This window comes from Pipistrellus kuhlii, unplaced genomic scaffold (genome assembly GCF_014108245.1).
Source record: "Pipistrellus kuhlii isolate mPipKuh1 unplaced genomic scaffold, mPipKuh1.p scaffold_m20_p_7, whole genome shotgun sequence".
Lineage (NCBI taxonomy): Eukaryota > Metazoa > Chordata > Mammalia > Chiroptera > Vespertilionidae > Pipistrellus > Pipistrellus kuhlii.
The window spans coordinates 39,676,837-39,692,619 of NW_023425573.1; the positions used below are offsets into that span (position 1 = coordinate 39,676,837).

At 36.9% G+C, this 15,783-nt stretch overlaps 1 protein-coding gene across 7 annotated transcripts in view; it reads left to right on the forward strand.

The window, feature by feature from the left end:
- The window catches only part of TLK1 (tousled like kinase 1), a 121,493-nt gene that overhangs the window by 26,597 nt on the left and 79,113 nt on the right, over window positions 1-15,783 (forward strand). For 4 of the 7 annotated variants that reach the window (XM_036420870.2, XM_045575678.1, XM_045575679.1 and 1 more), the window contains exons 2-3: window positions 2,200-2,318; window positions 13,203-13,274. In XM_036420870.2, the coding sequence (XP_036276763.1) occupies window positions 2,200-2,318; window positions 13,203-13,274 (191 nt within the window). Of the gene's footprint in view, window positions 1-2,199; window positions 2,319-13,202; window positions 13,275-14,243; window positions 14,313-15,783 lie in introns of those variants that run through there. The other 3 variants (XM_045575681.1, XM_045575682.1, XM_045575683.1) reach the window with 3 other exon arrangements.

Below are 15,783 nucleotides of genomic sequence, written 5' to 3' on the forward strand. Positions count from 1 at the left end.
GACTTGACAATATTCTTAATATCAACAATGAAGATATATACAAATTGCCAATAAGATCACGAAAAGGTACTAATGTCATTAGTAATCAGGGAAATGCAAATCAAAGTCAAAGCTGAGTAGCACTTCACACTGCTAAAATAAAGATTTTTAAAAGTCAACATCAAATATTGGTGATCACATAGGAGTGTAAAATAGTATAACCACTTTGGAGACTTTTAGCAGTTTCTTATATAGTTCATATACAACATCCTACTCATTGGTATTAAAATGAAACATTTGTTTACAAAAGTAATTGTGCAAGAATATTTATAGTGACTATATTACTGTAATTATTTTTTAAATGTAATTTAATGTTTTCAAAATAATCCTGTGGCAGGGTAGAATTGATATCAAAATCTCTGAGTTGTAAGCTCTATGAGTTGAGGTTAGTCTGTCTTACTACTGCTTTATTTCCAGTGCCAACTTTAAGACTTGACTAACTTGTCATATAATAGGTGTTTTATTTGAGAATCATCAGTTTAAAATACGAGGGGATATGAAGAGAGCAGACTGCCCTGAATTGGCCCTTGAGAATGTTCATAGCTAACAGAGACCAAGCAGAGAAGCAGAAAAGATTTGGTTGAATTCTGAAAACTAGAACTGTGTATTTTAAAAACCAAGGATTGAGAGGTGTTTTTTTGTTTTGTTTGTTTTATCATCCTCCCTTCCCCTGCTCCCGCCCCCCCCCCCCAAAAAGGAATAGTACACAATTTCTGATATAACAGCAGGATAAGAAAAAAATGGAAGCATTGCCACTATGTGAAAGTACTTTGTCAGAAGTATACTTATATTAGAAATCAGATTCCAGAGACCTAAAGTGGTTATGGTTATAAATCACCAACTTACGAAAAGAATTATATTAATTCTTATTAATTCTATAGCATGGAATTCAAAAGAAAGTAGTTTTTTTTGTGTGTTTTTATTTAATATATATATTAAATAAGGGAAGGGAGGAGGGAAAGAAAGAATTATCAGTGATGAGAATCATCTATCAGCTGCCTCTTGCACACCCCCTACTGGAGATTGAGCCCACAACCCAAGCATGTGCCCTGCCCGGAATTGAATGGTGACCTCCTGTTCATAGGTCAGCGCTCAACCACTGAGCCACATTGGCAGGGCAAGCAAGTGTTTCGTGGTTTTTGTGTGTGTGTTTTTTAAGACATATAAATGAAGGCCTAAAGAGGCAAAGAGGGAAAAGATGCACGAGTTGGGATTCAGACACATGCTTGGATATAAAGAAGGAATGGAATAAAAAGCAAAAATTGAAGGCTTGAACCTTTTTAAGTCAGTTACCTATTTGAGATGGAAAAAGAAGTGTACCGGGAAGATATTCAGATATAGGGAAGCAAATAAATGTGGGAGCATGGTCATTGTCCATCTAGTTACCTGCCCAAATGAAGAAGAAAGGAATGAAGGGAACTTTAAATAAGGTTTATAGGAATAATTATTAATATTTAGAGAGGATTGTCAGGGTATGTGGAAGGACCATAGTATCATTTGAAAATATTCCACATGTGATTCTGGATTCGGGTAATAATACCCTTCTTGCTCCCTTTGAGAACCACTCATTTATGTCAGCAGAGAATTAGCAAGTATGGATAAAATAATTTTTTAAGAGTTTAATTGAACTTTAGGTAAAATTTGTGATGCCTTGGTCTACTTAGGAGCAATTATATGAGCGTGTTAATTTCTCTTCTTCATCTCTTGTTTAATAACAGATGTTATCGTACTGATCTGTTTATGTGTATTTTTCATCTACCTGATAGAAAATATTCAAAACTATCAACTATACAAAAGTTTCATGAAATCAATTTAATAGCTCACAGCCAGTTGTTTTTTTTCCTTTTAATAGACTGGAATAGACTAAAAAATATTGATGCACACTGTAGTAAGAAGTATTTGTGGAATTTTTTATATGTGTGTATGTATCTGTATACTGGGTTAGGTGGAAAATATATTTCGTAATGTGGATTGCAATTAGAAATGTTTGAAATCCACTGTAGATTGTTTTAATAAATGACAGTGGACATTATAAGGTCTCTTTCGTCTCTTTGTAGAATTCATTAAGTTTAGTGACATATCAACTAAACACATATGTATTTTGTGTTTATACTTAAAGATATATGTATATATTGTGTGTGTATTTTATTTTCTTATTAGGTGCAATGGATGAGCTCCATAGTCTGGATCCAAGAAGGCAAGAATTATTGGAAGCTAGATTTACAGGAGTAGCAACTGGGAGCACTGGGAGCACTGGGAGTTGCAGTGTTGGAGCTAAAGTGAGTGAAATTATAATCTGCATTTGACAATCTTTCCTTGTATTAAGTGGTCTAAAATATATTTTATGCTTAACAGAAAAATATCCTATATAATAAAAGGCTAATATGCAAATTATCCCCTTCGGAGTTTGATAGACCAGGAAGTCAACCTCTCATTATGACGAGCACTGACTATCAGGGGGCAACATGGAATGAAGGAAGGTCCCACTGGCAGCCAGCAGCAGAGGGAAGGAAGACCTTGATTGGTCCTGATTGCTGGCCAGGCCTAAGGACCCTACCCATGCATGAATATGGGCCTCTAGTTCCTTACTATAATTTTTGTAATGTATAGAAAAAAATTCAGTGTTTATGAACAGATTTATAATATAGCATAACGTATTCCAGGGGCATTATGGTATAACTAGAGGTTGGTCCAGTGCATGAAATTTGTGCACAGGGGAAGGGATGTCTCTCAGCACAGCCAGCACCCTCTCCAATCTGGGATCCCTAGAAGGATGTCCAACTGTCCATTTAGGCCCCATCCCAGTGGATTGCTGGCTCCCAACTGCTTGGCTGCCTGCCTGCCTGATTGTCCCTAACCACTCCCCTGCCAGCCTGATCACCCCCTAGCCACTCCCCTGCCTACCTGATCGATGCCTAACTGCTCCTCTGCCAGCCCGATTACTGCCCTGCCATGCCAACTTGGTCACTCCTAACTGCCCTCCTGTGCAGGCCTGGTTGCCCCCAACTGCCCTCCCCTGATGGCCTGATCACCCACAACTTCCCTCCCCTGCTGGTCATCTTTTGGAGGCCATCTTGTGTCCCCATGGGGGCTACCAACTTTGACCATATGGGGCGGCCATTTGGTGTGTTGGAGTGATGGTCAATGTGCATATTACCTTTTTATTATATAGGATTAGAGGCCCAGTGCACAAAATTTGTGCACGAGGGGCAGGAGTTGTCACTCAGCTCAGTCTGCACCCTCTCCAATTTGGGACCCCTCAAGGGATGTCCAACTGTCTGTTTAGGCCCAGTCGGACATCCCTCTCACAATCTAGGATGGCTGGCTCCCAACCGCTCACATGCTTGCCTGTCTGGTACCCCCTAACTGCTTCTGCCTGCCAGCCTGATTACCACTAACCACTCCCCTGCCAATCTGATTGATGCCTAACTGCTCCCCTCCCAGTCTGTTTGCCCCCAACTGCCCGCCCCCTGCATGCCTGGTCACCCTGGTGCATGGGTGGGGGCCAGCTGGTTTGCCCTGAAGGGTGTCCCGATTAAGGGTGGGGGTTCCCTTGGGGCATGGTGCAGCCTGGGCAAGGGGACTGTGGTGGTTTGCAAGCTCTAGTATCTGAAATTTATCTTCTACAATTGAAACTTTGTAGCCTGGATCGGAGCCAAGCCTCCTGCTCACTCTGTGGCCACAGCTATTTCTCTTGGAATTTATTTAGCTTCTATCATTGAAACTTTGTAGCCTTAATCAGAGGCCAAGGCAGGCCAGGGCTGCGGAAAGCCATTTCCTCCATCCTTTCCTCCATCGCCTCCTCGCCTCCTCTCCAGCTCCGCCGCTGCCGCCATTTCTGTTGGGATTCTATCATTGAAACTTTGTAACCTTAAGCGGAGCCTTGGCCTGCCAGGGTGTATGGAAAGCTTGGCTTCCTCCATTGCCTGGGAAATCCAAGCTTCCCTCCTGCTCTCTGTGGCCGCAGCCATCCTGATTGGGGTTAATTTGCATACCGCTCCTGATTGGCTGGTGGGCATGGCTTGTGGGTGTAGTGAAGGTATGGTCAATTTGCATATTACTCTTTTATTAGATAGGATTATTCTATAAGATATAGCATAGTAGGCTTACGGGTAAAAAGGAGTGTCTTTCTCCCATTACATAATTTTTATCTTTCTTGCCCTCTGTTTCTCTCTTGTCCCTATTATACATATTCCTATCTGTACATTAGTCCACTGCTTCTGACTACTGCAAAAAACTCAATAGTGTATCTGTTTGCTTTTCACTGATAGACATCAGGTTGTTGTCTTCAACTCCCCACTGCCTCACACTGCAGTGAATTTCTTGTACATGTTCTCTTTTGGAGCTTTGTGAGTAATTATTTAGGATATATTCCCAAGAGCAGAACTGCTAGGACATAAGCTATGTGTAGACTTAGGTGGATAAATAGTACAAGACTGCTATTCAGAACATTGTACAAAAGCAGTCTGCACTTTCAGCAGTGTGGAGTGCATGAGTGTTTTGATAAACCCACATCTCATATTCACCAGCATCATTCAGGTTCATAGTTCTTGGTAGAATTATAGATACGAAATAATGTCTCATTGTTTTCCTTATATCACCAGTTAATTTGAGCATTTTATTCTATTCAAAATAAATTTTATTTTTATTCTTTGGATGATCTCTAAAAAAGAATGAAAGTTTTAAAATAGCAATCTTTACAAATAGTTAGAACTGTTTGATGAAGAAGCTCAAAAACTAAAGTTGGGTCCAGTGGATCCTGATGATATTCTAAAAGTTAAATACTTCTTCCCCAACCCTGCTCCCCAAAGATATTCTACTGTTTCTTCTAATACTTTTATAGTTTTACTGAAATATTTGCTCTTTAGTCCATTTAGGCCTCACCTTTTATATAATATTGATAGGGATCCAGTTTTATTTTTTTCCATGTAGTGAACCAGTTTTATCAGTAACTAGAGGCCCAGTGCACCACATTTGTACAATACATGGATGCGATCCCTAGGCCTGGCCCGCAATTGAAGCGCAAGTGTCTGGTGTGGAAGGGCAGGGAGCACTGCCCTTTGCTGCTGCCACTGGTCGCCGTCTGCGGGGCAATTGGCGGAGTGATCAGGCCCCTGCTCACACCCACCTTGGTCTGGCGCTGCCCACTCACCTGGTCTACCATCCTGCCACAGTCCTGTTCTTGCCGGGACCCATCCGGGCCGGCAGCACCTTCACTGCTGCCCACTGCCAGCACCGCATCGCTGACGCCTGCCATGTTCCGTGCCGCTCCCTGGTGGTCAGTGCACATCATAGCAAGCAGTTGAACTCCTGGTCAAACAATTTGCATATTAGGCTTTTATTATATAGGATGCTTCTTAAATCATTTGTATTTTTCCGCTGATTTGTGATGTCAACTTTATTATATATTAAGTTGCTATGTATATATACCAACCTGTCTCTGAAATTTCTCTAATGTTCCAGTGGTCTGTTTTCTAGTACTAATATCACATTACACACACACACACACAAACACACACACACACAATCTTTTGTAAAGTTGATTTAGTTTATGGATCTTCATTTCTTCATAAAATTGAGCATCTCTTCCTTTGCTTGTTAGCATTAGGAGATTCTTTTTCTATGATAGCTTCTTTGTATCTTTTTTCTTAAACTATTTAAATTGGAATTTTTATCATGGATGCATTGAATTTACAGATTAATTTGGGGAGTATTGAATTTTTATAAGTTTAGCTTGTCCCATTCAAGTACATGAAATGTGTCCACATTTATTGTTTCTTTGGGGCGGCCATCTTGTGCCTTGGAGTGATGATCAACTTGCATATTACTCTTTTATTTGGTAGGATAGTCACCATGCCTGTACATTATATCCCCATAACTGGAAGTTTATATCCTTTGACCCCTTTTCCATCCCCCACCTCCTAACTCTGGCAATCACCAATTTATTCTCTGTATCTATAAGTTCAGTTTTGGTTTTGGATTCTACATGTAAGTGAACTCATGCAGTCTTTTTGTCTTTCTCTGTCTGATGTATTTCACTAAGCATAATGCTCTCAAGGTACATTCATGTCACAGAGAACAAGATTTTTTTCTTTTCAATGTCTGAATAACATTCCATGGTGTGTGTGTGTGTGTATGTGTATCACATCATATTTTCTCTACCCATTCATGGGTATAGATTGCTTTCATGTCTTGGTTATTGTAAATAATGAATACAGGGATGCACATATCTTTTCAAGTTAGTGTTTTTGTCTTCTTCGGATAAATACCCAGAAGTGGAATTGCTGGGTCATGTGGTAGTCCTAGTTTTAATATTTTTAGGAACCTCCTTACTGCTTTTCCTAATAGCTGCCCTAATTTATAATCCCACTAACAGTGCACAAAGGTTTCCTTTTCTCTAATCCTTGTCAGTATTTGTTATTCCTTGTTTTTTTGTGTTGGGTGTTTTTTTTTTTTGTTTGTGTTGGGTTTTTTGGGGTGTGTGTGTGTGTGTGTGTGTGTACTGAGTGGCCAGATTATTATCATCTCTGGTTACATAATAATCTGGCCACTCAGTGTATATCTTATATAATAAAAGGCTAATATGCAAATTGTCCCCTCAACCAGGAGGTCGACCAGCAGGCAGGCCAGCCAACCACCCATGTCCCTCCCCCTGGCCAGGCTGGCCAGTCTGGCCAGACACCACCCATGCAGAATTCATGCACTGGGCCTTTTATATATATCCATATATATATATATATATATATATATATATATGTGTGTGTGTGTGTGTGTGTGTGTGTGTGTGTGTGTATATATGTATATACACACACACACACACACACACACACACACACACACACACCCTGAGTGGCCAGATTATTATGCATTCAGAGATCATAATAATCTGGCCACTCAGTGTATATATAACAGCCACTCTGAAAGGTATAAGGCGATGATATCTCATTGTACTAAGATTTTTTTCTGTATCTTTGGTTTTCAGTAGTTTGCCTGTAATATTACCTGGGTATGGAACTTTCTTTTACATAAACCCTAGAGGTAACCACACACACAAAAAAAATCTAGAATTGAGATACACGACAAAAAAGGGGGAAACAAAGGAAAAAAAATCATAGAATACCACCAAACTAAAATAACAGTTGGAAACACAAGGGAAAAGGAACAATGAAAACACAGAGCTATGAGAAACAAATAGAAAAATGGCTATAGGAAATCCTCATACAGCAATAATCACCCTACATGTAAATGGGCTGAACTCACCAATAAAAAGTAGAGTAGTGATTGGATGAAAAACAAAACCCAGTCTGACAGGTATAGCTCAGTGGTTGAGTGTTGACCAGAAATCTTACTACAGGAGGAGGTCACAGTTCAATTCCCAATCAGGGTATATGATCTCTCTCATCATTGAATAAAATTTTTTTTAAAGTTAAGAAGTAGAATTCGATACTTTATAATAATATAATAATAATACATTAAGAAGATGTAACACTTATCAGCATTAAAATATATAAAGCAACTACACAGAACTAAAGGGAGAAACTGAGAGAGACACAATTATAGTGGAGGACCTAAATACCCCATTGACAAATATAGCTAGATCATTCAGACCGAAAATCAGTAAGGCCTTAAAGGTCACATTTTAGACCAAAAGGATATAATCAGCATTTACAGAGCCATTCATCCCAGAGATCAGATTATATATTATTCTCTATTGCACATGTTCCCTTCTAAGGATAGACCATACGTTGGGACACAGAACTAGCCTCAACAAATTTAAGAAAAGTGATATGTATACTATATATTCTCCAAACTCAATTTTTTGAAATTGGAAGTTATCTGCAAAAAATAAAGCAGGAAAAACAGGCTCATTATTTGATGGGGTCAAAGAAGTTTTAAAAATGTCAAAAGATACAAAGAGAAAAATGAGAATGACAGTATCATATTAAAACTTTTGGGATGCAGCTGAAACCGGTTTGGCTCAGTGGTACTGAAAGGTCCCAGGTTTGATTCCGGTCAAGGGCATATACCTTGGTTGCGGGCACATCCCCGGTAGGGGGTGTGCAAGAGGCAGCTGGTCGATGTTTCTCTCTCATCGACGTTTCTAGCTCTCTATCTCTCTCCCTTCCTCTCTGTAAAAAATCAATAAAATAAATTTTTAATAAAATAAAAATAAAAAAAAACTTTTGGGATGCAGCAAAAGTGGTAACAAAATGGAAATTTATATCATTACAGGCCTATCTCAAGAAACAAGAAAAATCTCAAATAGACAACCTAATGATTCACCTAAAAGAACTAGAAGAACAAATGAGGCCCCAGTCAGTAGAAGGAAGGAATTATTAAAATTAGAGCAGAATTAAACAAAATAGTGTCCCCCCAAAGATTATATGCACACTTTTCAAAAAAATGGTTTGTTAATCCTCACCCAGGATATTTTTTCCATAGGTTTTCAGAGAGATTGGAAGGGGCATGGGGTGAGAGAGAGAGAAACATTAATGTGAGAGAGACACATTGATCAGTTGCCTCCTACACACACCCTAATGGGGTTGAGATAGAAACTGCAACCAGGTATATGCCCTTGACCCTTCAGTGCTTGGCTGACCCTCTACCAGGGGTCCTCAAACTTTTTAAAGTGGGGGCCAGATCACGGTCCCTCAGAGAGCTGGAGGGCCGGACTATATGAACTACTAATTCCTACTGTAACACCTCGGCTGCGCTCACTGCCCAAAAAACCTGGCGGGCCGGATCAGACTCCTCTGCGGGCCGCAGTTTGAAGACGCCTGCACCACTGCAACATACCAGCCAGGGCTACCCCCTTTTTTTTGATAGCTCAATTGATGTTTCTTTCTTTTCAAGTTTAACCCATTGGAATTAATTATTCAAAGTGTGTATACCTTTTTTGGGGGGAGGATCCTATAGTAGAAAACAAAAATATAATAGAAAAATTAATGCAACAAAGTTGGTTCTTTGAGAAGATTAATAAGTATGATTTTCTTTGTATTAATTCTGCTTAGAGTTATCTGTGACCTTTTTGAATCTTTAAATTTATACCTTCCACCAAATTTTGGGATTTTTCTGGCTATTCTTCAAATACTTTTTCTGTGCCTTTTTCTTTACTTCTGTGATCCCAAATACATGTATAGTTTCCAGCAACTGCTTTTCAATAATTTTTCTCTCTTCCTTTGGTTTTCAGTACTTTCTTCTCCATTCTGATGTCAAGCCTATCCAGTGATTTTTTTTTAAATTTTAGAGAATATATTTAAGTATGGGTCACATTTTCTTGTTTCTTCGTAAGTTTAGAAATTTTGTTTATATCATGCACACTGTGAATGATACATTAGAGTGACTTTGGGATTTGGTTTAGTGTTCTGTTGAGTATTAATTTTTTTGGGGTGATATTATTTGTATTAGGAAAGAATTAACTTGGCTCGACTGAAATCTAAGCTATGTCTCCCTATAGGGGATGGCAGCTAACATCTATGTTCAGTTGTTTTAGCCTTATCTGGACTGCTTAGAGTCTGTTCCACTCTTACATAGATAAGTGACCAGCTAGAGACATGGATAGAAATAATATGCAGAATCTGCTACTTTTTCTAGCTGCTGTAGTAGTTTAACCCTGGTTTTTGAAGCCAGTAGGATTTCCTGTGATGATCCAAATTTCAGCTGCTCTGCAGCTCACACTAGGGGCCTTGAAGCAAAAACTGTAAGTGCAGGAAACCCACCTTCTATTCCCTTCTTCCAAATGTCTCCTACCCAGATTCTGTCTACTTTTGGTTGCTCACATGCTTTCAGGTAGTTGTGTTTTATATATTTTTCCAGAATTTATGGTTATTCAAGGGAACATTGGTCTGATAAGAGGTATTCTGTTCCTCCCTGTGGCAGAATCTGTATTTCAAAATATATGTTTTAAAAGTTAAAAATATCTCATGAATTTATATTGATACTTCCAATTCAAATCAGAACTACAAGGTTTTTATTTCTATCGCATCATTTTACTTCTATATCAAGAATTGTATGCCAAAACCGGTTTGGCTCAGTGGATAGAGCGTCGGCCTGTGGACTGAAAGGTCCCAGGTTTGATTCCAATCAAGGGCATGCACCTTGGTTGCGGGCATGTACCGGTAGGGGGTGTGCAAGAGGCAGCTGATCGATGATTCTTTCTCATCGATGTTTCTAACTCTCTATTCCTCTCTTTCTCTCTGTAAAAAATCAATAAAATATATATTTTTTAAAAATTATAGTATTAAAAAAAAAAAAATTGTAGTTCTTGCCCTGACTGGTTTGGCTCAGTGGATAGAGTGTCAGCCTGATGACTGAAGGGCTCCAGGTTCAGTTCTGGTCAAGGGCATGCACCTTGTTTGCGGGCATATCCCCAGCGGGGGGTGGTATACAGGAAGCAGCTGATCGATATTTTTCTCCCATTGATGTTTCTAACTTTCTATCCCTCTCCCTTCCTCTCTGTAAAAAAAAAAAATTCAATAACATATTTTTTTAAAAAGGAATTGTAGTTTTCAAGGATGTAAACCATATGATAGAATATCACATAACTATTTACTTTTTCCCTATACACACAGCAATTTCAAAGCATCTATACTTGTATTATCACAGTGGCCAAAGTGGTTACTGGAAACAATTCAAAGTTTTTTCACTTGTGCTCATAAAATTCCATCCTCCAATTTTTAAATATTGTACAATTAATAACTTTGCATGCATTAGCTATTAAATTTTATAGTTTTGTCCGTGTATTTTTTATTTAACCTTTATCAGTAAGTAATAATATTGATTGTATCAGTTTTTATGGTGAATCTTCATTTTGGTGGTGTGAAGTTGTCTCTGGATTCTTTTGAAATGCTCTGATTTCTGGCATTTTTATAAGAATGCCTTTTATATAATAAAAATCAATTTTACTGGATATAGAACACCTTATTCACATTTACTTGGATATCTTAATGTATTACTTCATTTTCTTCTGGCATAAAGTGCTGCCTTTGAAAAATCAAACATTCTGAGGTGCATATTGTGTTCTTTCAGGCGGTAGTTTCAATTTTTCAAGGAGGATTTCCTGAACTACAGTTTCTACTATTTGTTTTCTTCTCGTGGTGCTCTTTAAAGCCTTCTATTACCTGAATGTTGGATCTTTGTTGCTTAAATTGTTGTTGCTTTCTCATTCTTTTTATCTCTTCATTTCTTTTGATTTCAGAAGTGTTCCTACTTTTTACCTCCTAGTTCTCTTAAATCATTATCTGTTGTATTTATTTTCTCTTGGTTTCATTTAGACTTACTCTTCATTATTGAACCCATTTTTTCCCAATTTCCGATGCATAATAAGTTCTGTTACCTTATTTCTGAGTTTTTTTGAAATCTGATTTATGTTCTTTCATGTCTTGAGTCATTTTAGTAATATCTTTTAGCTCATTTCGAAATATTAGGTTACAGTTTTTGCCTATTTTGTGAAATGTGTATGTTTCTGGTACACTTTTATTATCAGGACAGTAGTCTATATCTTACTGTCTTTTTTCTTATATAATTATGGGCTGACCTACATCATTTTCTGATGCTTACCTTTTTTTGTTTGTTTGTTTAGAATGGCTTTTCTTATAGAGCTCCCTCTGCTGTTGTGTTTGGGTACTCTTCAAAAGTAATTTCTGAGATTTGTAGGCTTTGCTTCCTTCCCCACTTGTTATGTTTATATTCTTTTTTCTGTATTTTCATCGTATCTGTTGGGTTTAGTTTTATTTCCACACCCAGTAGTTTATACTTATTGTGACATCCTTAGTGAGGGATTAGTTTCAGGAGTTCATAGGGCCTAAGTTGCTTTAACTTCAGAGACATCACCATGGACTCCTTGTACTTAGTCACTACTGGAAAGGGCAGAAACCCTTCCAGATATAGCTTCTGTACTCAAATTGACTTACTGGTCAGTTGCATTTGCTGTTTTGGGAGTCTCTGTTGTCAAATCTGTTCAACACCCTATTTCCTTTTGCTTCTTCTCATACCATGCAGGTGCTTTGGTTGTTGGTAATCTGTTCCCATTTGCTATTTTGGGGAGATTTCTAGTCACCCAGTTTTGTTGTAAATGTTATGTGTGAGTTTGGGGTGTATAAGGTATTTTTATGTGGAGCTGTAGGGATAATGAAAAACATTGTCCCTGAATCTTTATAATTTATCACTTCTTAATTGTTGTTTACGGTGTTCTTTGTTTAAAGTTTGATTATCTTGCTCTAATTAGATTTTAACTTCCTTTAAATAGTGTTTGAATCTTAATTGATTTGCATGTGTTTGTGTTGAAAATGGGCTTTATAGTTCCTTCATAGTACTAAACATGTATGCAATAGCTCAGAGTCGCCAGTTTTGAAAGGAGTTGAATGGTGGTCAAACTTGCAGCCTTTAATGGTAGAATTAACGGCTACTCTTACAATTTGAAGGGAAATAAGGATACCAGTTGACCTGCTTCCACATGAAGTTTATTCATGCGTCATCTTTGGCATGCCTGTCATCCCCTGGTCTATAATTATTTCTGGAAGACATTGATTTAATGTATTGTTGGTCCAAAAAAGTCCACAGAACAATAAGCATAATGGAAACATAGCAAACATCATCCTGCAAAATAATAACTTATTTCTGTTTGTCACAATTTAAAATATTGTAAAGGAAATGTGGAAATTCTTGTGAAGCAATTAGAATGGTCAAAACGATAAAATAAAATAAAAATTCTTAAAACACTAAGCCAAAACAAACCAAAGATTGTCTAGTTTGTTAATATGAAAAGAAGCAAATGGTTATGGAAGGGATATGATGGAATTTGCTAAGATTGTGAAGAGAAGGAACACAAATAATACTTAAGGAAGCATTAGATTTTATTTATTGAATAGTAGTTTTAGGGATCTTGTTATCTAACAATAGCCCATTTCCTTTGCCTCCTGAATTTGGTATTCTAAAAACTCAAGTAATGAGTCTGTCCTTAAAATACAGCAGAACTTTATTGATTTGGTAATACTTTCCAAGATATTTATAGTGTTAACAGGTTGACATTTCTTATATTTACTTAATTTGACGTCCTTATTTAAAGGAATCATACTTTATTTTAATTTATGAAGATATATTTGTGTAATTTGTTTCATTTAAAATTACTCCTAAGTTTTACCCTTTTAAAAATCTCTTAACAGGCTTCAACAAATAATGAAAGCTCAAATCACAGTTTTGGAAGCTTGGGATCTTTAAGTGACAAAGAATCAGAGGTAAGTAACTTCATTTTAAATATGTTACTATTAATGCTTTTTAAATTTTTGTAGGAGCATTTTATTCTACCTTATGAAGCACAGCATTCAGACTGAAGACTGTATTTGTCATTAGAAAGAAAATATAGTTTCTTTGTTTATGGAGCTGAACTTGTGGTATAGTTGTGCTTAATAGAAGATAGTTATTAGCCGTTCCTAACTTTAGGAGTTGAAGGTGGTTTTTCAAATTCATTGCTTCACCGTTTTCTATTTCTTATTATACTTTCCTCTTAGTTTGGCTTTGCGTAAAGGTTTATTTACTTTCTAAGATGCAGATATAAGGGCTTTTTTCCTCTTTTTAAAATTTCTTTTGGAATTTCATGCTCTTGGTTTTCCCTTTTCTTACTTAAAAATATCTGAAAAATGTCCTCTCCTACCACCCACTTACTGGCCCCACTAAGAAAATACATTGGATTTTGTAAGTAGTCATTTTGATCCATGTTCACATTAAGCATGATATACCTGAGGGCATCTTTTAAAAATGTATAGATAGGAATTGCTTTGAATTTTAGCATTTACTTGTTGATGCTGCAACTTCAGTTTTTGTGAATATAGCCTATAATAAATACTGTCTCTTCTCAGATTACAGAATACTGTTACTTACTTTTCAGTATATTTGTGAGTGTGTCTGTGTGTATGTTTTCCCTGTCAGTGTTAACTTATTTCTATATGATCCATTTTAGTCTTTTTTCTATTTGGGTTAGTGTAGATATATCACCTTGATAATACCAAAAAGATGTTAACACTCAGAAACCTTAGCTATTCAGTGTTGGTGTTCAATGGAAAGACAGTACCAAAGGTGGCCTCTTTTAAACCCTGTATTAAGGAAAGCATCTAGGGATCTCTAGGTAGACAGTTCTGTGCAGGCACCCTGACACTCCAAAGGAGTGTGGCATAGGGCTCTCACTCATCAGGCTTTCCCTTCCACAGAGACAACTGGCAGGCAGCTGAAAGGACTGTGCAAGTGACGGGACTTTATCTGCAGTAGGTTCCCTTGAGGTAAGCGTTAGTAGCCCCTGTAGGACCAGATTGTCACAGTTCAGCTTTTTTTTTTTTTTTTTTTTTTAACATTAACACACTTATACTGAGCCTTTAAAAATAGTAGGTTTAGATCTAGACAAAAGTAGTTTTTCAAAAATTATATCAAGAATGTTTTCATTTTATATGTCCTAGACTTTGAAATTTTTCTTGACATTTCCAGATTTTGGTCTATTTAGTAATCTCACATGCCTCCTCTTTCAAAGGCTTTTATCTTATAAAGAGCAATAAAATGATTTTAGATATTTTCCTTTTCTATTCACCAAATCTGGACGTCTTTATTTTTTAAATAGCAAAACATAGTAAAAAGTTAGATCACCTAAAAAAAAAAATAATATTTCTATGTTCTTTATAGATGAAGTATTTAATTCCTTCAAAAAGCAGTTATAAGAAAATACCGCTCTTTAAAGAATTCCAAGGATCACTTTTGTCTATATTTTTAATTTAAAATATTGATTTGTTACTGTTTTTTAAAGACCATCATGACATTTGCAGTGAAATAGAATTTGGTTCAACATTGGATATACTGAGCTTTATTTATATAGAAATTTTGACAGTAAGGACAGCAATAGAAAATCTTACCTCTTGACTTTTGCTGTTCTGTGTTCCATATCTGGAAGTTTTAGAAAATTAATGATTAAGTTAGGTGGCGCAATATTTTAGAAATGACTGCAGATTTATACATTTTCCTTAAGACTTAAAGAAGCAAAAAAAAATTTTTTTTGTTTTTGTCTTTCCATTGTAAGAAGCTACATATCTGGAAAATGATTGCCAGGTTTTGTTTCTATAATACATACCTTAATGAATTCCCTTGGGTAAAATTTCATATAAATCAAGATACAGATATTCATAGGACATTAAGTTAAGTTGTTAGGAGTAAACATTAAATTGCAGAAGTGCTTTTTTTCCTAGTACAGTAGTAGAGTTTATGTAATATTCCATTGTCTTCTGATGTTATTTATTCTTTTGGTAATTCATTTCCAAGTAATAGTTTTTGTTTTTATGAACAAATAGTGCTAAAAATTTATTTATTACTTTTTAATGATAAAAGTACAGATTCAATCAGATTTAATTTTTAAAAATGGAACATTTTGCATGGGCTCCCTCTGCAGGCCTCTCCCCTAAAAGAAAGGGCAGCTGTGATCTTCATATGAGTGGGTAGGGTTTCGACCAAGAGACTCCACTGTAGAGACTTGGCATGGGGCAGACAGCAGGCTGAAGACCTCTGGCCCTCTCCACCCCCATCTCCTTCCCTCATGGCCAGACAGGAAGGACTCTACTTTGGCTACCCAACCTTTCCACCTCCCATTTCTATTTCATTAATTAGACATTATCTGTTGAATCCCTTTTAATATTTATCAAGACTCTTAGTTTTCCCTACTCTCTTCAGATACTTGCAAACCTCCTGTTTTCTTCTATCCTTTTACAATTA